At 36.6% G+C, this 24,444-nt stretch overlaps 2 protein-coding genes across 2 annotated transcripts in view; one reads left to right on the top strand and one right to left on the bottom strand.

Moving 5' to 3' along the window:
* MDGA2 (MAM domain containing glycosylphosphatidylinositol anchor 2) overlaps positions 1-24,444 on the top strand; it is a 729,529-nt gene that overhangs the window by 11,133 nt on the left and 693,952 nt on the right.
* On the bottom strand, positions 3,488-5,453 carry LOC119239058 (60S ribosomal protein L10-like). The gene has a single exon (XM_037503276.2). The coding sequence runs from the start codon at positions 5,374-5,376 to the stop codon at positions 4,732-4,734; it is 645 nt and encodes a 214-aa protein (XP_037359173.1). The 5' UTR covers positions 5,377-5,453; the 3' UTR covers positions 3,488-4,731.

The following is a 24,444-nucleotide window of genomic DNA, read 5'->3' as shown; positions in this document are numbered from 1 at the left end:
TTGGCACCAATTAAAGATAAAATTTCCAGAAGTAGATAAATTTAGTATGACATTAAAAGGATTTCTGAGTGAATAAAGTGAAGTAAAACAGAATCAAAGAATCCCCTTCCTCAATATCTAGTGAAATGAATAACATAGCAAAACAAATAGATACAAGCAGGCAAAGAAAGGGACATGTTTTATGCATGTCAAAAATTTAAGAGAAAAGAGAACTTAAAATGAAGGCTTATATGATATTGGAGGTCTGGATTTCTTTTTAATTAAACATTTCTGGTTTAATTTAATCCCATCTTTTGAGAGATAGGGAGACATAATGATTATGGAATGATCAATTATTAAAAGTACCTATTCAAAACTATTCAAAGTCTTAGAAGCATTCCTGAAGAAATGTCAAATTAAAAAATGACTCACTGATACCCTAATATGGAAATGTACTAAACCTGTAAGTAGTTATAGAAGGGGAAATGGTGGGAAAATTCATTGACAGGAAGAGTCCCAATCAACATCAAAAATGTTCAACAATTAGTCTTGCTGCTTTCCAGGAATAGCAGCAGGATGAAAATAAAGAAACAGGGGCCTCCCCTGTGGTGCAGGTGGTTGAGCGCAGCGCTGTGAAGCTGGCTGCAGCCCCTGCAGCGCGGGTTTGATCCCGGGCCAGCCGGCTAGAATCCCACATAGCATAGCAGACCTCTCCTGTCCTGCCTGCTGCTCCCCTCAGCAGTGTATTTCATCAGTCTGCCTGTTCTGTTCCCCACTCTGCCTCTGGTGAATCCTCTGACTCTCCCGCGCATCTGGCCTGTATCCCGGTTCTTGTATACATAAATAAATAAATCTTTAAAGAAAATTTAAAAAAAAAAGAAACATAACACAGCTAGAGGATTGAATTGCATGCCTACATGGAGTTGGCCTCGGTCTATGATATTTCATGGGTCTCAGGAAAGGAATCAATCTAGCATCCACCAAAGAATATAAACCCCTCTCTTTTCTCTATCCTCTCATCCGGAGACTACAGATAAGTAGATAAATAATATTATGCAGTTCTCAAACTATGGCACCCTTAGAGAAGATGGAATGAAGAGAAAATTATGTGAAAGGATGACTAGAGAAATTGACTTACAATCTTTCAGTTTAAATCAAAGTTCTGGGTAGAATAGTCTACATCAGCCAAAAGCAGTATAAAAATAATGGTGATAATGGTTATATAATCATTGTCTAGAAAAGCAGAAGAAAAAGAAAGGAAACTTGAATGAAAGTGTCAGTCAGGCAGATTTAAAAAAAATCTAGTTTGGCAATAAAGCAAATCTCAGTAAGTGATACATATGTAGAGGATAACTAGTAGAACACAATTACAGTTTTAAAAGATAGTTTCAACAACAGATGACAAAATAGAATTATATGAAATTCGAAATTACAAAATAAAGATAAAAATTAAAAACTCAAATCAGAATATTAAATTAAATCTAGAACTCATCTTACAACTAGAGGGAATTATAGTTGAAAAACAGAATATTAGGGTGATAAATCATGAAAAATAACGACACAAGCAACAAAAATCAGAAGTTGAGAAGCAATCAAATAGGAGCATTTGTGATAACATTGATATTAATTATTATTAACTAGGCATATTAATATATATAAGGTATGATCTTCTTACCGCTCTTATGATGTTATCTCAATTAATCCTAAAACAACTTTTTAATGTCAATGTCTTAATTTCATTTTGAAATTGAAAAGATTAAGGAATAACAATATTAAGTAATTTGCCCAAGTAAATGAAGAAACAGAAATTTAAATCCCATCATCTTGTCAGTTTTCCTTACTATCTACCTGTCAGTATAACGACCTCTGACCTCAGTTTAATAATCACTCTGAATTACTATTGATGATGTAGGTTTTTTTTTTTAATAGAGGCATGTTTTTTTTAATTTTTTTTAAATTTATTTATTTGTTTTGTTTATACATGCACTGGGTACAGTCAGAAGCGCGGGAGGGTGAGTGAATTCACCAGAGCCAGAGCAGGGAGCAGAGCAGGCAGAAGGACCGAGGTACACTGCTGAGGGGAGCAGCGGGCGCCAGGAGAGGTCTGCGCGCCATGTGGGACCCTCCTCTGGTGGCCGGGGAGCAGCCGGGGATCGAACCAGCGCCGCAGAGGCTGCAGGCAGCTTCGCAACCCAGCGCTCAACCGCTGCACCACCGGGGAGGCCCCTGATGATGTAGTTTTGATCTACTTTTGTCTTTACTCATTATTTACATTATTTGCTTCAAAATAAGCCATAGGTCTTTTTTCCTTTTTTTTTTTTTTTTTTTTTTTTTTTTAATGACAACAATAAAGGCATTACTTTAAAACGACCTGTCTTTACTAGACAGGAGATGATTCGAACTTAATGATATTTCAACTGAATCCTTAGGTCAATATGACACACTAACAGTCAAGAAATCTTACATGAATTATGTCAGGGTAGACAGTATAAAGCTGTTGAAGGTTTTTCAGGCTAAATAACCTTATTATAATTACATTATAATTCCATATTTCAGAGGGCATAAAGTGGTGGTGGATTATCTAATGATTATTTATGGACTCTGCTTTTCAAGACTAAATTGATATGGTGCATGACCAATTGAAGATTTCATTGTCTTCTGATTCAGTATTCCCATAAAATCTTAGTCTCTATCAACTAAATCGAAGAGTATTATAATGTACTATTTGCTTGAATTTAGTTAAATGTGGTTTTATTTATTTTAAGTAAGCAGGTAACTGTTTCATTGCAGTAGTGCTTGAATATATGAATACACAATGTATTCCCCAATTTTCCATTTTGAACATAATTTAGAAATGAAGGACTCTGCAAAATATGATTATTCTTCAGCTCAATTGTCTTTTTATCAATTTTTAATAGAGTGATCAGAAGACACAAATATGCTGAACAAACAAAATCATGGATTGAAGAACATAATGGGATTTTTGTTATGAAAAACAAAAATCAGAGTATCTTAATATTAAAGGAAATAAAATTTATATATAATATTTTTAGTAGAAAACTATAGTGAAATAAACCTTGATGACACCCACCAATTTTTAAATGCAGTCATTTTTAATCTTTCATTTCCTCTCCAAGTATCTACTTGCATGAACAATCATAACGTTCAATCTCCTAGGGCAAAAAACTTTCATGGGATTTTCCTTAACTGCCTCCCTATATTTAATGAGTGATTAGAGTTCCAAGCTTGAAGTTCAACATGTTTAAATTTGAAACCAAAAACAGGGGTGAATATGAAGATGAGAAATATTTTCAAAACTGCATCATAGTTGTAATAACATGGACTAAAAAATGATTTGTTTTGTATTGATTTGTTTTGCACTTTGTTTTTGAAAGTGTGGTAAAAGGTAAATAGGGCATGAGAGGAGTCAGAAGATCTGATTCATGTACACCTTTATTTATAGAACTTAATTTCCTAAACATGTTAAGGAAAATGTTTCTTAGGCTACAGTGCTCTTCTATATCTTCATATTATTTAGTTTTTGTTCTCTTTCCAATTTATACATAAAAAGAAAAATATTATAGCTTAAAACAGCAACTTCATTTAAAAATATACAAGTAGGAATTATTATATAATAAGTGCCTGAAGGAAATATCCAGGTATTTAGGATTGACAAGCATTTAGGATTGACAAAGGATTTAAATGAAAATAATTTTTAAAGTAATTGTTTCCACATTGTTTAATACTGTTGCTTTTATTAAATATGTTGACTTGTAATGATTAAGTTCATTTAAGAAAAACACTGCAGAATTTGGATTTGGAAAACTAAACTTAAAGAACTGGAATTAAAAAATGTCATATAGACCCAAGAATTTTAAAGCAAACAAACTCCCACCTTTGTAATCAAGATTAACTCTAATGTAGGGCACATACCTACAGATTGCAAACTCTCTCTGGGGTCCTTTTAGATCAGTGATAGCTGATTTAGTGTCATTTTTTCCTGTTCTGTTGGTTCTGTTGGGACTCAGGTACAAGCAATATAAACTCTGTTGTCAACCTGTAACCTTTTGGTGATGAAGAAAGATTACACTCTTTTCTCGCGAGGGCCAGATAATGTAAGGTTTGCCTTGAAAAACCTCTTGCAGCGATGTCCAATTGTCCTAAAATTGATAATTGGAGATGATAGGTATTTCTAAAAATAATGTGCAAGCATTTATAAGAAACCATAAGCAACAGTTTTAAGAACCTATTTATTTCAGTTTCAAAGAGTCTATAGTTGGAATATCATTAATGTCTGCCATTATTTTCATCTTTAATGTCTATTTTCTATAAACAGCATTTGTTCCCTACAAATCTTGGATTTTCTCGGGTTTTTATTCAATTTCAAGAAAGTTGCATAATATATGACTTTACTACAAATAAAAGTTTTGATGTATTTCCCTAGACGCCCAAGTTAAAGTGTTTGCATTAGCATTACATAGCTTTCTCTATTAATCCCCTACACATTTCATCCTCACTTTAACTATTACTGTTAAAACTTTCTAGTGTTTATTCTGAACATTTCTCTAGTAGTAGTCTATAGTCAAAAAAATTGGATATTTTTAAAACATTTAAAGTATTAACAATAACTAATTTTTTTGCCAGAATTTATTGATGAACATAAATCAGAATTTAAAACAGAACATAAAACAGACTTTATTGCTGAACATAAATCAGACCAGCATGGTCAAAGGAGGCAGTGTCTCAAAAATTTCAAGAATGCAGAGCTCGCCACTTGTCCAGGGGGCCACGATTAGGGACATATTTAACTCCACAACCATCAGGAATCAGGCGCTTCTTAGTCACTTTGTCTTCAAATTCATCAGCATTAAACTTGGTAAAGCCCCACTTCTTGGAGATGTGGATCTTCTGGCGGCCTGGAAACTTGAACTTGGCTCTGCGTAGGGCTTCAATCACATGCTCCTTGTTCTGAAGCTTCGTGCGGATGGACATGATGACCTGCCCGATGTGAACTCTCGCCACCGTCCCCTGCGGCTTCCCAAAGGCACCTCGCATCCCGGTCTGCAGCCTGTCAGCCCCAGCACAGGACAGCATCTTGTTGATGCGGATGACATGAAAGGGATGGAGCCGCACACGGATGTGAAAACCATCTTTTCCACAGCTTTTCACCATGTACTTGTTGGCACAAATTCTGGCGGCCTCCAGTGCTTCAGAGGAGAGCTGCTCGTATTCATCGGACACCATGTGGCCACACAGGGGGAATTCATCCACTTTTGCCTTCTTCCGGCCCAGGTCAAAGATGCGGATCTTGGCATCAGGGACACCTCTGCAGAAGCGAGACTTGGGATACGGCTTGTTCTTACAATACCGGTAACAGCGGGCTGGACGGCGGCCCATGGTGACACAGGAACCTCGTCCTGGCGTTGAAGAGAAAATGGCGTGCCCTCGCCTACGCGCATGTGCTTTTTATACATTGCCCCTCTTCCCGAGGAGAAACCATAGAGTCACAGGGAAGAGGAGAAGACGCTCCTTCACAACGTTGGGACCATAGAGGCGAAGATGTGCCTCTCTGGCATGTGGGAGGACTTGACACTTGGTGGTGTTGGGGGTGCTGTTGGGGGAGAGGAGCCAATAAAGTGCCCGTGGGCTGCTGGGTAACGAATCAACCCTGTCGATTTTTAACGGTTACTACTGGTCACTTGCTACCATCTGCCTTGGACACTTGGACATAGAACGTTTGACTGAGGTTTTGTGTAAAAAAAAAAATGCATTTTCCTGCAGTATGTGGCCACATTCCCTGGGGTTATGTCATTTCTTGGCATGAACTTTCTGATAAGGCTCAGAAAGAAATGAGGAGTGGAGTCAGGCGTGGAGAGAACACATCTCATGATACTGCTTGATAATTGCTTTAGAATCAAGAAGCTTTTGTTTTATTTATTTGACCATATGGAGTGATTTTATTACCAAAACTGGCATCCACAAAATTGAAATACCAACTGAGTTTTTTAACTTAAGGATATTTGCACATTTAAATGTTACAGCTGCTGGAAAATGAACAAGAAACTATTTATGCTTTATTAATCTTTAACACCTTACTGAGGTTTTTTTTTTTTCCCTTCAGATATTAGATTTTGCAAAAATACAGGATCAAAGTGTGTGGAAGGAAGAAATTTAAGAATAGGAGAATTTGCAAATAATTTATCACCCTACTTGGATTTTTCAAGCTTTTTTGATTATGTTATTTCACAAATCCATTACACAGTAGAACAGTGTCGTTGAATATATGCTGCTAATGCTTTTCCTTTAACAGGGAAAAATATAAATTGTAAAAAAAAACAATTCCTGCCCTTAAAGTATGTGGGGTTTTACAGAATGCCCATATTAAGGTAGACAAATTAAAATTCCCTGGGCTGGAACTTCCCACATAGATTTCTGTTTTCTCCCCCTCCCTTCCTGCTGTTCACCATACAAACCTGAAGCATCAAGCAACATTGTGCTGCCCTGAGCTTACACATTTAGAAGAGCGATTTAGCTGCTGCTCATATAACATCATATTAAAAAGTAAAAAAAATGCCCCCCAAAGAAAAGCAGAGTGAGCCCTGAGAGTGTGGGATGAGACCCTGATCTAGACTAAGGGAAGGACAGGAAATACTTTCCAGGAAAGAGATTTTCATATAGTACCTTGTGGCACATGAGGTCTGGCATATGCAAAATCCCTGAAACAAGCAATAACATGGGAAATATAAGGAATCAAAGCACGGCTGGTATGTCTATGGGTGAGGGGGGTCAGTGCCATAATGCCAATCCAGTGTGTATGTGTGTGCTGGGGGAAATGACAGGGGGCAGGCAAAGGGATCCTATTTTAGCAAGATAGGGATCCTGCTTTTTTATTTGAGGCCATTAAACATCTTTATACAGACATCCTTCTTGTTATATATGGTGCCGTCAGTAGGTTGGAAGGGGCCACTGAATGGATTCAAGTAGGCCAAGAAGGAAGATTTTGCAATAATTAAGAAAAGAAGCTTTGTTTCAGGCAAATTGAACATGAATTTAATATCCTTTACTTTCATCATTCATAATGAATGAGACCTGGTTGAAACAAAATATAAATATCTATATCCAGTCTTGTTGGGACTGAAGCCCAGCAGATACAATTCAAGAAGCCTTTGAACTAGATGGTTGTTTGGTAACCTCTGTAAAGTCTCCATCAATTTTAACCACCAATGGGATGTTAATGTCCATGAAGATGAGGAGAAATGCATACAATTGGGTTCTATGAGCCATTGTTATTCATCTTTAGCATGGTTCTGTTAGGCTATTCATACCCAGGGAAAATAGAGAACACACAGTTGGCTAAAGCTAATATATATAACATGAAATAATAAATTTTGTGATTGGCAGGCAAAGAGAGAGGTTATTTTTTAGATAGCCTTAGAAAGCAGGTAGATATACTTGTTTAGTTTCCATGATTTAGTGTCTACTGTGAATAAGTCTTTTTCCTTTATGGTTTCTCCTACCCATTCTACAACCCCTGTGTAAGAGGTCTGCACTATTCTGCAGTTATTGATTAGCTATGCATCAAAGTAGACTTTAAGTTATTGAAATTAGTATTTTACAATTTAGAAATACAAATTCCTGATATCTTCTGCCTGCGTGCAATGCTAAAAAAAGAACAATTTTGTCTGTCAATTCAGTGCAACACTTCCTCCCCTTCTTTGATATCTCATTTCACAAAGATAAAAACCTGTCTTCTCAAAGAATATGCAGGGAGTTTAATATATTAACTAACATATGCCCTAGATGCCTTCTGCTGCTGCTTAAACCATGCACATTATTGATCAGTCTGTCATTTTGTAGCATTTTGTAGTCATTCCGGTGTTAGACAATATACTATGATTCAGAGATCATGTTCCTACTTGGATTCTCAATGAGGTGTGAAGCCTTCACTGGTGATGAGCCGTCATTTTCATTTGATTCTTAGTAACCACACAGGAAGCTGTAATCTCAATATTTTTGAGAGCATAGACGAGCATCTTGACTACCTTTTCCTTGAGTTGAGTAGTGAATGTAAAAGAAGCCAATTTTACCTATTGTCATGGCTAATGGGTGGTCATGCTGCCTGTCTTTTATGCATCTGACTCATAATGGTTCCCTTATCTTTTTGACAAATATACTATTTTTTTGAATAGAAATAGAGTCAGATAATTCTAACTATTTAGTTTCTGGGCATAATGAATTTTCTTCTTTAAATAAAATATATTTTTATACATTTTCATTATTTTCTCTTTGGGAATCTCGTTTTTGTTTTGAATACAGTAACTAAGTATATATACTTACCTTGCTTTGGTACTATAGGATGTGTCCCCCTAAAATGAATAAATGTTTTACACTGTTCCAGAAAATTGGAAAAAAAAAACTTTCAAGGAGAAGTAGCACATAAATATGCTATTAGAATTTGATTGACTTTAGTTTGTAATTCTAGTAACTTGTTTAAGATTCTCATATATACAGAATTTATAAGCCAGTAATCAGTATTACATAGTAAGTAATTGATGTATAGTTTTATAATTATAAATATTTAAATATGCTTCCTCAGAAATAATTTATAATATGGTTGATAACTAATAGAGATGGTATAATAAAACATAATGATAATAAAGATGTGGTACATATATACCATGGAATATTACTCAGCATTCAAAAAAGATAAACACATGCAATTTGCAGCAACATGGATGGCGCTGGAAGGGCTCATGCTCAGCGAAATAAGCCAAAAAGAAAAAGAAAAATACCGGATGGTCTCACTCATAGCAGGAATCTAGAAAACTTAAATAAGGGACCAGGAAAATGAATATAAGAAAGTGAAAATCAAAATCAACAAAAAACTATGAACCAGAGACACTTTTTGGGGGGTGGGGGGTGGGAAGGGAAGGATTGGGGTCAGAATGGGGCTTTTGCAATTGTATGGGGGAATATAAAAATAAAATTTATTATTTAAAAAAAAACATAATGATAATAATGCTAAAAATGATTTGAATCAACACAAAGAATCTACATATATATTTAAAAACCATTCTTTTATAAAAGGTTTAATCTAATATAAATATCTGAGACACAGTGGTCAAGGGTTAGGGTGCTGTATTTGAAGCTTGTCTTCTCACATATTGAGAACATGGGCTTTCTCTCATTTAGATGTAACGCCATGTCCTTTTATTTAAGAAGCACAATGATGACAGCAATGTTATTATTCCCCTAGACCCAGGTTGCTTGCCAATAATATGAAGCTTGTGTGGTTTATTAGGTTTACAGACTTGCATGACACAAATAGTAAGATTATTAGTAAGATTATTTAAATATTGATATCATAACACCCAATTGTATTTCAAGTTAAGTGAATCTTGTATGTTTAATAAATGACCACTTTATCTACTGAATCAAGCTTTTTCTTTATGAAAGTCAAAATCAACAATTAGATATAATGGTTCTTTAATTATGAATTGACTCTTCCAACTGATAAATAGAAAACTTTTTTGAAAGCTTTATCTCACCTCTCAAACTTTCTTTTTAAAAGATTTATCCATTTATGCATACAAGAACTGGGGTACAGGCCCAAGATGTGGACGGGAGAGAGGATCCACCTGAGACAGAGTGGGGAACAGAACAAGTAGACTGACTGAAACACACTGCTGAGAGGGGCAGCGGGTGAGACAGGAGAGATCTGCTGTGCCATGCTACCTGGCTGATGGGGGATTGAACTCGTGCTGCAGAGGCTGCAGATTGCTTCACAGTGCAGTGCTCAACCCCTTGTGCCACCAGGGAGGCCCACCTCTCAAACTTTTTAATCCATTTGCATTTTTCTATGATGGCAACTAATACTGAGAACTGGATCAGAGATAAAATGCCCTACTACTCGGTACACCTGTTGAACCACTGTGTTTATTGATTCCTGTATGAAGAATCTTTTCTTGTAAAAGTTTTGGAGAGGTAAAATCTCATGTTTTTCTTTGCCTGTGGATTGTGGTTGCACTGGAGCAAAACTCAGGTGCATCCCAGGTGTAATCCAAAACTAACCCCCACGTACAGAGGGCAAAAGAAAGATGCAGGCTACCCCAGTTTAGTAGGTAGTAGTTTTAATGATAAGGGATTTACTTATGGGACATTATCTTTTTTTTTTAAGATTTATTTATTAATGCATATAAGAGCTGGGGTACAGGCCAGAGGTATGTGTGGGGGTAAGAGAATTCACCAGAGACAGAGTGGGGAACAGAATAGGCAGATTGACCAAAGTACACTGCTGAGGGGAGCAGCGGGCAAGTCAGGAGAGGTCTGCTGCACCATGTGGGTTGCTCCCTGGCTGGCAGGGGGCCGGGGATTGAACTTGTGCTGCAGAGGCTGCAAACACCTTCATAGGTTGCATCTTAATCCCTTGCATCACCAGTGAGGCCCTGGGACATTATCCTGAGTGGCTAAAAGCAAGTTGTTTTCTGCACCAACTCAACAAATATCAAAGTTTTATTGAGACTTTATTCATTTACGTGTTACTGATATTTTTACCTTCTCAAAGGTGACTTACTATTCCGACCCCCTTACTCCCACATGTGCCTGTTTTTCACCAGATGATCTGTCCATAATATTGCAAATCAGATGGGTGCTGAGATTAAAGTCATCACAAAAAGAAAGCTACTTCCCTTACATGTGTAACTAACTGTTACATGACATTTTTATTGTATTTTATTTTTTAAAATTTTTTAATTTTGTTACATGGAATTTTTGGTGCTACCAACCACTGGAATGACATGTGGTTTTTCATGTGACCTGGACTTTATCACGGCATGGTGACTGGGTTCCTAGAGCACATATCCCAGAGAGAAAGCCATGTGAAAAGTCTACCACCTAGTCTCAGGTCACATAGTACCAATGCTGTTGCAGGCTTTTCATTAGGAGTAACCTTAGTGATTCACATTAGCTCATGTTCAAGGTCAGAGAAATTAGACTCCACTTAATGACAGAAGGTGTATCAATGATTGGTGAACATGCTTTAAAATCACCATAACCTTCCCTCTAGCCATAGATAATTTATATCCCTCCCACAAGCATATATATATATATATATATATATTTACTATAACTCCTTAAATATGCATCTTTGAGGGCATTAGGTTCAAGTTTGATATGAAACAAGTTCAAGACTAGATAAATTTTTTTCCATTCAATCTGAAGATTCATTAACTAAGAGAGAAATAATCTATTCTCCAAATATCCAAAGCACAATAGTGGAGCAAGCATAACACAACTACTAAAGATGTTTGGTATTCACAAAACATGAAAAAAGGAACCCAAGTCTGTGGCTCACAGAAAATTTGGAAACTATGCAGACACATGTTGCCGGTTCCTTGATTATGACTCAGTCCTCCTCCTTGAGAATAATTCTGTAAATTTGGGCTACACCCTCTGGAATCTTAATTTCTGTCCCCTGGAAATTTCATTTCCAAGAGACCTGTGCTTGTAGCTGAGTAGTATTCTAAATCTGTCACATGATGCCCATTGAAATTCTGTGATCTAAATACCTGTTTTCATTTTGTATGATCTTGTCTTCGTTAATCTGGTGTGGTATATTTTCTAGTGATAAAAGTCCATTTAATACTTTGTAAAGCTGTATGAATTATGTTGGTGCTCATATTATTAAGCCAAAATCCCATTCACAAATCTATTTAAGATAAGCCCTATTCTACACTGTGCTCCCTGAAAGGCTTTCTAGGAAAACACTCCTAAGATTCTTAGAAGTCCTTAGTGTTTGAATGATCTGCAAAGATAGACCCTTAAAATGCTTAGAGGACATCCTGTCTTTTGCTAGTGTCTGAGGTACCAATTTAAGTCTTTCTGAGGTCTTAACAAAGACCTTAACAAAGAATTTCTCTTTGCTTTGTCTGTAGATTATGTTTTCCTGATAATGCCCTGGAATTTATCTTTGCTAGAAAACTATTTCTGCATTTGAAAATTGTTTGCCATCTGGAGGATCTGAGAACAAGAAATAGTTTTATTTCAACACCAGCAAATGTTCTCTCCTTTATATCTAACCATTTGTTCACTAATCTCTCTCCTTCTCATTTCATTATGGGCAAATAGAAGAAGTAAGATGATACTTTCAATACTTTGACTGGAAATCTAATATTCAGATATCTAGATATCCAGATATTCAGTTCATGAAGTACATTCTCCTCCTCCTACTCCCCATTTTCCCTCCCTCAAGCATGTTGCTAACATTTCTATCAGGACATCACAATGAAACCTCCCCTCTAACTCCAAATAATTATTTTTTCTCATTTTTTTGTTATGTAGTCAACAAAACCCTTGTCAAGACCCTTTAGAATTCTATCAACAGTTTCAAAGCTAGTATGTTTCCACCACTAGGTCTCAAAGTAAATATTTATTGCAAGTTTGGTTTCATAGAACCCCACTGCTAGTAGCTAAATCTGTTTCAATAATCTGTAATTATGTAACCGCAAACTCAATGGTATAAACTAATGATAATTCTATTGTTATTATCACTAAAGTCTCTGATAGTTGGCTAGGTTCAGCTATGAGGTCTTTGGAGTTTTTCATGCAATTGTGTCAAATGGGGCTGAAAATACCTTGCAGGATTTGCACACACATTTGTAGCTGCTGCTTATTGGTGATGGGCCTCAGTTGAAACCATTTGTCAGATTATCTGTACTTGGTCTCTCCATTTATCTGCGCAGCATTCCAAAAAGTAGAAGAGTTGCAAACACCAGTTCATTCTGAGACTTGTATTAAATTTAACACCAAAAATCAGAAAGAAATCACAAGAAATGAAAGCTGTGGACCAATATCCCCTATGAATATAGATACAAAATTCTCAACAAAATCTTAACAAAGCAAATCCAGGAATGCATAATAATGATTAAGTACCAATACCAAATGGAATTTGTCTTACTATGGCAAAATAAGTTGAATTTAATATGATACATGAGATTAATGGAATAAAAACCAAAAAATGTAATTATCCCAATTGATGCAGAAAAAATATTTGACAAAGTCCAGTATACTTTATAACAATGATATTAGAAAAACTAGAACCAAAGAGAAACTTTATCATCCTGATAAAGGTTGCCTATGGAAACCTATAGCTAACCTCATATTTAATTGTGAAAGAATATAAAGTCATAAACAAAACAACAATGGTTTTTCTCACTCATCTACTCAACATTGTAGTAGATGTTCAAGTCAGAGCAACAAGTCAAAACAAAACAAGACAAATAAAGGCATTCAAATTGAAAGGAAAGAAGTACAACAAGCTATGTGTGCAAATATTATCTGCTATATAGAAAATCTTGAAGCATCTAAAAATTATAATTAAACTAATTCATGTGTTTGGTTAAGGTTGCAAGATATAAGATCAATTTAAATACCAATTTTGTTTCTTTACACTAGCAATGATCAATCAGAATTTTTTAATTACACTACATTAAATATTCCATAGTATTAAAAAGAATAACTAGGAATAAATTTAATTAAAAATTGAAGTTTTGTACACTAAGATTTACAAAACATTGCTGAAAGAAATTAAACATCTAAGTAATGGAAAGATACCCATGGTCATTGACTAGACGAATCAATATTATTAATATGGAATGTTTTCCAAGTTGATTTAAAAATCCAAAGTGGTTGCTATCAAAGTCATGGCTACTTGTTTTTTCAGTAATTATTAAGATCATGCTAATAGAATTGCATTGTATTCAGAATAACCCTTATAATCTTGAAAAAGATAAACAAAGTTGATGGGTTCACACTTGCCCAATTTCATAACTGATGAAACTACAGTAATAAAGACATTGCAGTATTGGGCAGAAATAAACACATAGGTCATTGGAATATAATTGAGAATTCAAAAATAACTCCTTATAGACACTGATTTTTCACAAAAGTGTCAAGAAAAATCAATGGGGAAAAAGTTTTTACAACAAATGGTCTGGGACAATAGCTTCACAGAGACATAAAGAATAAAGTTGGACTTTGACCTTAAACCAAAAATGAAATAAAATAACTCAAGATGTATTATACGCATAAAGTAAGAACTAAAAATATGACTCTTAGATGAAAACATAAGAGTAAAGTTTCATGGTTTCTGTTTTTATGATACCAACGCACAATTTATAAAGGAAAAGCTTTATAAATTCGACTTCATCAACTTAAAAAAATGTGCTTCAAAGGACATCTTTATATATATGAAAGACAACGTATAGAACGTCTATCTACAGTGTTGAATATATCATGGCTTATTTTATGTAAAGAATTAACTATAAAATGCTTTAAAAAATGTAGTGACTTAAATAAATTTGTGATATATATCAAAAATATGATACATTAAAATAATTCTAGCAATTGCTTTTATGCCAGTTGAAATAACTTCAGAAATGTACAAACATGGTAGAAGCATGCCTGAATAATTTGCATCTCCTATATACTTTAAAATATTTAATACAAATTATACATATTATGAAATATATTTATTATATATATATTACAAAATAAAAATTGTATTTGAAAATCCCTGTAAATATTTACTTTTTAGCTTAAATCTTCCAGAAAATAAATATTAATACCTTTGTTTTTCTATGAGGATATTTAAAATAATACAATGTAGACAGAAATAAATCAAAAATGATCATTTAGAGAAGTATGAAATATTAAGAAAATAAATTATTAATGACCACTACTCTTACAAAACTCTTCCTTGTTAATATAGTTCTTGCTAATTTTGAAAAACAAAAACAACCAAGCATTTCAGACATGTTTGTTTTGTTTCTTTTTGTTTGTTTGTTTGTTTTGGTAGTAACACTGGTTTACATTGTTGTGGGTATTTTTGAAATACGGGTTTTCCCTTCAGGTGTGACCTCCATAGCACACCCATCACCAAGGAACCCATATCCTCCACCATGGTTTCTTCTGCTATCTCCCCACCTTGTTCTTACTCCTTTCCCCTGGGTGCTTCAGCTCAGCTCTAAGGTCAGTTTTCAATGGTTGGTTTTACAGTTTGTTTTTGCAGGACATATTTGTTTGTTTGTTTTTCACAAAACATCATTATTAGAAGATGTAATTCTGGATGTGCTAGATGTACAGCATTTAGATATTGTATAAATTTCTTCCATCAGTGATATAATCTACTGATATAATTGTTATAAAGCAGCTAATTGACTCATTTAGATGAAAAGCATAAACATTTAGAGTTCAAACCTATAGAATATAAATATTATGCCATATTAATTTTTAATTTTCATCATTGATCCTGTGTTGGACTCCCAAGTGATCTCTACAATGTGATGGATAGTTTCATCTTCTAGAAAAATAGCTTATAGGAAGGATTTCGCTGTCTCACACATCAAGATTCACACATTCTCTTCTAACTGTGGCAAGTTTCTCATCCAATCAGTGACAATTGAATCAGGCACTATCTCTTCATACAGCCACATAGATCAGTCAGCCCCAAAATTGTTACATCTCACTGTTGTGAATGGTACTTCTTTCTCTATTTCTTAAAGTCTTCTGTTTTAATTACGATTTAAACTAAAGTAAGGCATAGATTGTGACTTGTATGCTTTTAAACTATTCAGTCAATAGGCAGAAAAGCTTCCGATATTTTTGAAAGAACAGATGAATAAAGTTACTAAATTGATAATGTAGATATGTCCTCACAATAGAAATATTTTCATAACATCTCTGCTTGCAGTTTTTTAATTTCAATTGACTCTATATGGATCAAATGAAAATCTATAAAAGTTTGTATACAATTAAAATGTTTCAATTAATGTACAAACATCTGTTGAATGACAAATATTCAATTCTATTCTGCTCTATGCCAGATGTGTGGGGAAAAAAATAGACATAGGTGAGTCTAATTTGGAAGATAAAAAGCACAGAAAAAGATAACTAAAAACTCAAGACACACTAGACAATTAAAATATGGTTGGTAAGCATAATTAGAGCAATGAAAATTGAATGAAAGTAATAGTTTCTTAACTTTAAATGGTACAAATGTCTTATATGAGCATTTCCCATCATGAATTAAAACACAGTTCTTTAGCTGTAAAAATGTCATTTCTGAGAGGTGCTTGAGAGTAAACTTGTTTGTTAATCATCTATGTTTCCAAAGACCCCATTCCTTTTTCCTTTCCCTACCCTTTCCAGTATCCTACAACCTGCTGGAAAAGACAAGATCCTTGTTTATGATCATAGTGTTGAGACAAAAGTATTGATATTAATCCTCAGTGAAGCAGAAACATTAGATTTTTAACATATTTAATAAAGAAAAATTGTTCAAGCACACCCTCTGTTCTCTTTCATCCATTTCATTCCTGGAGCTTCAAGTTGGAAATATTAAGCAAAGCCTCACTCTAATAGGAAGAAAAATGAGTCAGCTTTTCCTGTAGTTTATTTGCTCCCAGAGAGCAAATATATGTCTTTTCCGAATCTTTTCTACAGTGTCTGGAATTACCTTAGCTAGATAAATATTACTTTCTTTGTTTGACAAGCATGAAAATCTGTAGGCTGAGGGGAGCAGCGGGCGTGGCAGGGAAGGTCTGTCGTGCCATGTGGGACCCTCGCTGGTGGCTCCGGGGAACGAACCTGTGCTGCAAAGGCTGCGGGCAGCTTTGCAGCCCAGCGCTCAACCGCTGCACCACCAGGGGAGGCCCACAACGCAAGCCTTTCTGAGGAGGAATGGATTGGATAAACATCTCATTGTATTCACTGCATTGTTTTTTAATATTTTGTCCCATTTGTGTTTCATAATTACTCATCATCTAGTAGTTAATTAGGATTAACTACTAAATATAGCCTATATATCCTAATCAGGCGTGGAAAGAATGTTATTTAGTTTGAGGCTAGCAAGATTTTCTATACATCTTTTAGGCTGTTGTCACTTAGATTAGTCAAAGGATTAAGGGAATATATCACCTTGACTTAATGTTCAACAACTAAGAAATACTGGCTTAAATCAAAACAGGAGAAATCATGTTTTGCCATGTTAGCAGATTAAGTATTACTGACTAGGGAGATTCAACTTGGTACTTGGCAAATAGGAGAGGAACATATAGGGTTTGCATCTGGCAAAGGACGAAGGAAAGAAAGCTGTGAGGTTTAAAAGGATGGGTGGAAGCTGCAGGCAGGTTCTATGCTAAATGATAAGGAAGTAGCCAAAATAAAACATTGCAGGAAATGAGACCTTAACCAGACAAATAAGAGCCCTGTGCGAGAGCAAGAGAAATCATCTGAGTGGAAGAACATGTGATAGAATGTTCAGATTAGCATGTTTTTTTTTAATACTGTTCTTAAATTTTCTTTTTAATAAATGAGCTTATTTTTCATTTAAAGGAGCCATATAAAAAATGGATGGATCTTGAAGATACTATGTTTAGTAAAATATTAGAGATGGATAACTGTATTCTTATACTCAAATGTGGAATATTAAAATACATACATGGATACATAAATAAGACAAAGATACCGAGAACAGATTAGCGGTGACAGCAGGAGAAGGAGGTTGGTGTGTGAAGTGGATAAAGGGGATCAGTAGTATGGTGATGTTTGGAAACTGGACTTTAGTGGTGATCACAATTGAATTAAAATGTTGTGTACTTTAAACTTATATACAATGATAAAAAAACTAATGTTACCTCAACAAAAGGAACACAATGAAAGAAAAAATTAATCCATTGATAAGGCAGACTAAATGGTTACCTTACTTTTAATGGGGGCAGTTCGTGACTGGAAGATATAAAGGCAATAACAATGTTCTGGGGCCTGGCAATGTTCTATTTCTTGATCCGAGTGCTCTTATAGGGATGCATTCAATTGATGAAAAAAACCTTTTTACATTTACTAGGTGTGTACTTTTTCTTGTGGATATTATACTTCAATAAAATGTTGTCTAAAAGTAAAATATTAAAAGACTTAAAGTCAGTTTTGCAGTATCTCTGCCTTAAATGAGTGGGTTTGCAGATTAGTTTTCAACCCTGGGAGATAAGCCAGTGCAAAAGAATGGATTTTGAACCAATCAGTTGATTTGCAGAGAGCTCAGTTCTCCCCAGCATTCACCCATCTCTGCACTTCCTACTACATTTGTCATGATAGCATTCTCAGCACCCAGTTCAGCATTTATGTGGAGAAAGCTTTGTCCTTATGTATTGGGGTTTGGGCAAATGAAGGAAATACAGTGACTGAGCCTTCTCCACTCATGGTACTAAGATCGGACAGTCTCAAATACTGGGTCATCTTTCTCAAATTAAATTGGATATGCATTTGCGGTATACTTTCAACTCAGATGTGCTGCTAAGTGACTATATTTTGCCTCCAGATAGTTTTGTTCTTGTTATTGTGTTGTTTTTAATCATGGACAGTCTGAGTGGGCATCAGGAACTGCATTTTAAAACCAGGATATGAACTTTGTGCTTTGCTTCCCTCTTCAAAAGAGCACTAAGAAATAATGAATGATCTTTGTATTATAATAAAGCTTTCATTGACCTTGCTTTCCATTGTGCTAGTACAACAAATGTTAGGCTCTTATTTTTGCAATGGGTTATTCCTTTAGATCAGATGAGGTACAGTGTGTTGATGTGATGATTCAACTTGACTAGAGTACAGTGTGTCAAGATATTTGGTCTAACAATATTCTGGTTGTGTCTAAGGTATTGGAAACAATTAACATTTCAATTAATAAAGTGTGCAAAGTAGATTATCCTTTGTCCTCTTTAATGTGGGGTACTCTCATAATGAGTTCACAACCTAAAGAGAGAACAAAAAAGCTCCCATGAAAAGAACAACAACAAAAAAGGAACCCCTCCTCCCAGACTGCGTGAACTGAAACATTGGTCTCTTTCTGTCTTCAGACTGACATGAAACATTTGCTCCTCTGAGGTCTCCAGCCTGCCAGCTTTAAACTGCAGTTGACATTATCAGTACTTCTGGTTCTTGAGCCTTTGGACTGAGACTGAAATAAACCATTGGCCTTCCTAGATCTCCAGCTTGCCAACTACAGTCACAGGAACCATTGCTATGTGTGTGTGTGTGTGTGTGTGTGTGTGTGTAATATAGAAGGACAAGTTTGTGATTGTTTAGACAAAAGAACAGTAAACAGAAACATATTATCCTGACCAGATTATATGAGCCAACACAGCTTTTTATTTTTTTAAAAGATTTATTTACTTGTGCATACAAGAACTGGGGTACAGGCCAGAAGTGTGAGAGGTTAGAGGATTCACCAGAGACAGAGTGGGGAACAGAACAGGCAGATTGACTGAAATATACTGCTGAGGGGAGCAGTGGGCTAGACAGGAGAGATCTGCTGTGCCATGTGGGTCATCTCCCTGTCTGCGGGTCGAACTCCTGCTGCAATGGCTGCCAATAGTGTCATAGTGCTGAGACTTAACAACTTGCACACCAGGAAGGACCAACCCTGCTTATTTTTTATCTGTAATTTTTAATTAAAACACAGTTAGCTGAGCTATTTTACAGATGGAATTAAAACAACACTGTATTTAATATAGGAAGAAGCTCTTTTATACAGTTTGACATTTGTGTCAGTTTATGTTTTTTACTTCAACCAAGCTTAGATGTTCACAAATACAATTTTATTTTTTTTAATATTTTTTAAAAGATTTATTTATTCATGCATATAAGAACCAGGTTATAGGCCAGATGTGCGGGAGGGTGAGAGGATTCATCAGAGACAGAGTGGGGAGCAGAACAGGCAGACTGACTGAAATACACTGCTGAGGGGAGCAGGGGACGACACAGAAGAGGTCTACTGCGCCATGTGGGATTCTCACAGGCTGGTGGAGATCGAACCCTCACTGCAGAGGCTGTGGACATCTTCACAGTGCTGCTGTCAACCACCTGCACCACCAGGGGAGGCCCCAAAATAGAATTTTAAGTAAAAGTATTTTCCTCCAGTGGATATATGGATATACTGGAGAATGAGGAAGAATTGGATACTTCTGGCATACAATAGATGAGTGTTAGGTCATCCTTATTAAAGGAAGGTGGAGTGACAGGTGGAGTGACATATTTGAGAATGTTTCTTTTTTAGTTAGAACCAAAAGCAGGGTCAGGAAAGGACTCTGCAGGTTATTTAGACCTCACTACCGGGGAGAGTGAGACTTTTTCTTAGTGGTGATAGTTATCTACTTCTGATAAAGTCAAGTACTTCCACCCTGGAGTGGACAGCATTTATTCTGTCATTTGGCTGTTTTAGAGTGAGAAAGGCTGGCTTCAAAGCGTTCTTATTCGGGAGAAAGAGAAGTCAATTTAAAATTTTTGACTTACACTGGAAAGGTTTCAGATACTGAACCTAGAGAACTAAAAAGAAAAAAATATGAAAAGATAGGAAAGTCACCAATTGGAGCTAAGTTATATAATGGAAGTTGACCCTGACTTTTGAATTTAGAGCTTATTTTGGACAGAGTGTTTTGTTGACTGAAATGCTTGCATATGTAAGTACATTACCTTGTCAGATTGTATAAGTTTTCAACTGTGCACTAATTAGCTCAGATCAGTGCCTTAAGTTTTAACTGCCTGCCTACAGTACCAAATCCAGGAACAAAAAGTCATATACAGAACCTAACCTATGAGTGAGGCACCTAATCATGAGGCACCTACTTAATTTGAGTGCTATCAAAAGTCCCACAAGTTTAATATAATTTCTGACTTCATAAATTAATAATAATCAAATATTTTGACAGAAACTCCCTCATTGTCACAGAATATTTTGGATTGTCAAGTTATTAGTTTTGAGGGTGCCCAGAAGACTTATTAAAACATATCACCAGCAAAATGTAATGTTAACAATGCTTCTCCTTAATTCAAAGATTTTCTGCCTAGAAATACCCTTAAAATTTAGGAGTGTGTTAGACCTTACAATATTTACACTATGGTGGCAATACCTGATTTGGGGGATCCTAATGTTACCTCAATTAAAAAAATAATAAGACCAAAACGGCCCACAAGAACAAACGACGTAGCAAGCGGGACCGTGAGTGGAAAGGAACTATTGCAGCCACCACACCCCCACTCCAAAAAATACTACAAGGAGTCCTAAAGCCAGAACCTCAGAGGGACGAATAACAACGAAAGAAGACCAAAAAAAAAAAAAAGTTATTAAAAGAATAAATAAATAAAATCAAAGGAAAGACAAACATAATGGCAAATACAGATGTTAACATATCAATATTAACTCTAAATGTAAATGGACTAAACTCTTCAATAAAAGACACAGAGTTGCAGCCTGGATTAAGAAACAAAACCCAACCTTTTGCTGTCTCCAGGAAACACATTTAGCTACAAAAGATAAAAATAGGCTCAAAGTCAAAGGATGGAAAACAATCCTACAAGCAAATGGGCCAAAAAAGAAAGCAGGAACAGCTATACTTATATCAGATAAAACAGACTTCAAACTCAAAAAAAATAAAAAGAGACCCAATGGTCACTACATTATGATTAAGGGGACAATACTTCAAGAAAGAAATAACACTCATTAACATATACTCACCAACGAAAGAGCACCAAAATATATCAGACAACTGTTGTCCTCTCTGAAAACAGACATCAGAGAAAACACATATGTAGTGGGAGACTTCAACACACCACTATCAACAATGGATAGATCAACAAGACAAAAATAGTAAAGAAACTAAAGCTCTAAATAAGGACCTAGAGCATTTGGGCTTAACAGACATCTATAGAACACTAAACCCAAAAAAAACGGAGTACACATTTTTCTCAAGCGCACAGGATCATTCTCCAGGATCGATCACATACTGGGGCACAAGACAAACATCAACAGATACACCAAGATTGAAATCATACCAACCATCTTTTCTGACCACGAAGGCATCAAACTAGAATAAATCATAAAAAGAAGGCAAGGAACTATCTACCTCATGGAGATTAAAAGCCACACTACTGGAAGACCACTGGACTAACGAGGAGATCAAAGAAGAAATTAAAAAATTCTTTGAATTGAATGACAAGGAGGACACCAATATCCTAAATGTATGGATGCAGCAAAAGCAGTAATAAGAGGAAAATATATAGCAATAGAAGCTCACATCAAGAAACAAGAAAGAACTCAAAGAAACAACACTAATCTCGAAGCTCAAAATCTAGAAAAAGAACAACAAAAAAACCCAAAACCAGTAGAAGAAAAGAATAATAAAAACCAAAGCAGAAATAAATGAAATTGAAACTAAAAAAACAATCCAAAAGATCAATGAAACCAAGAGCTGGTTCTTTGAAAAAATAAATAAAATAGACAAACCCTAGCCAGGCTCACAAAGGAAAAAGGGAGAAAGCACAAATACACAGAATCATAAATGAAAGAGGAGAAATCACAACGGACACAGCAGAAATCAAAAGAATAATCAGTAACTACTATGAACAGTTATATGGAAACAAGTTCAACAATCTAGAGAGATGGACAAATTCCTACAACTCTACAATCACCCAAAGCTAGATAAAGAAGAAATAGAACACCTAAACAGACCATTACAAGCAGCGAAATTGAAATGGTAATTAAAAACCTCCCCAAAAACAAAAGCCCAGGACCTGATGGATTTACAAATGAATTCTACCAAACATTCAGAGACGAATTAGTGCCTATCCTTCACAAACTCTTCCAAAAAATTGAGAAGGAAGGGACAATACCAAACACGTTCTATGAAGCCAATATTACACTAATACCAAAACCGAATAAGGACAACACAAAAAAGGAAAACTATAGGCCAATCTCCCTAATGAACACTGATGCAAAAAATCCTCAATAAAATTTTAGCTATCAGAATCCAACAATGTATCCATAAGATAATTCACCACGACCAAGTTGGATTCATTCCAGGGGCACAAGGATGGTTTAACATCCGAAAATCAATCAACGTTATCAACACATCAACAAAAAGAATATAAAACCATATGATAATATCAATAGATGCTGAGAAAGCTTTCGACAAAGTGCAACACCCATTCATGATAAAAGCCCTTGAAATTCTTGGGATACAAGGAACATACCTCAACATCATAAAGGCCATCTATGACAAGCCAACAGCCAGTATCATTCTCAATGGTGAAAAGCTGAAAGCAATTCCATTAAGATCTGGAACAAGACAAGGATGTCCACTCTCACCACTGCTTTTCAATATAATACTGGAAGTCCTAGCCAGAGCAATAAGACAAGAGAAAGACATCCAAGGAATCCAAATAGGAAAGAAGAAGTCAAACTATCACTATTTGCAGATGATATGATAATATACATAGAGAACCCCAAAATCTCCACAGAAAAACTAATTCAACTCATCAATCAATTCAGTAAAGTGGCAGGATACAAAATCAACACGCAAAAGTCAGTAGCCAAGGGGCGGAGCAACATGGCGGCGAGGAGACGCTGCGAGTAGATCTCCCATTAAAAAAAGTGAATAGGGAGGAAAAGCGGCAGGTCCCAGTGAGAAGTGGGACACGGAAGATAAACGGGTGATGCCAGCGAACTGCCCGAAGAAGAAAGTGGCCATAAAAGAGGACTAGAAGGGAGGGAAGCGCAGAACCCTGCTCCCCTCCCCCGCCCACAGAGGCGGCACTCTCCGACCCGCAGAGAGGAGGAAACAACAAACCAAAAACGGCCCACAAGAACAAACGACGCAGCAAGCTGGACTGGGAGTGGAAAGGAACTATTGCAGCGCACCACACCCCGTGAACGGGAGCTGAGGCGAACCCTGCAGGATCCGCCGCGGCGGTGAGCGAACGGCTCCGGGCGCCATTAGAGAAAGAACAAAGACCCCGGGAGACGCGCACACAGCCCGGGCTGCCGGTAAGCTGGCGCAGGAACGCGGCGCGCTCGGGGAGCTTGAAAACAAGTGCAGACCTGGATCGCGGCTGCCCAGGTCCCCGCGCCTGCGACCTAGGCTTGCGGGGAGACGACCTAGGCTTGCGGGGAGACGCGCGGAGGTCCTCACTGAGGTGAAGGTCCCTCCCTGAGTGAGCAGGAACCAGGCGCCCAGGCCGGGAGCTGTGCAAAAGGCGCCATTTCCCGCGCAACTGAACTGGGCTACAGCCCGCGTCCTGGAACTGAGGGCTTTGAACTGAGACCCGGGGCACGAAAATTCGGGGCGTGGGTTCTCCAGGACGGTGGGGCACAAGGCAGACACAGCACCCAAAGCTGTTGAGGTGTACCCTACCATTCCCGCTCTGTTCTCTGTCCCACGGGGTGGGGGGAGGCGAAAAACAGCCCCCAAGGACAATAGGAGAGATCTCTGGCGCCACTAGCGACCAGGAAAAAAAGTCACTAACACCCTATAAAACAGGACATTTCTTAAGACTGCTTGAAAAGGGCAGAAGGTTTCTGGAGGACCCAGTGGCCAGCCGGGAAGTTATTCCACGCCAGGCCCTTCCGACCAGCAGTCTGAG

Source organism: Talpa occidentalis, unplaced genomic scaffold, assembly GCF_014898055.3.
Source record: "Talpa occidentalis isolate TD23 unplaced genomic scaffold, MPIMG_talOcc4v2.1 talOcc4.11, whole genome shotgun sequence".
NCBI lineage: Eukaryota > Metazoa > Chordata > Mammalia > Eulipotyphla > Talpidae > Talpa > Talpa occidentalis.
Note: the sequence above shows the minus strand (reverse complement) of the source record. Positions and strands in the feature narration are given on the sequence as shown.

What these genes read in the sequence shown, in the direction of transcription:
- LOC119239058 (XM_037503276.2), bottom strand. Translation starts at nt 5,376, where the DNA reads ATGGGCCGCCGTCCAGCCCGCTGTTACCGGTATTGTAAGAACAAGCCG.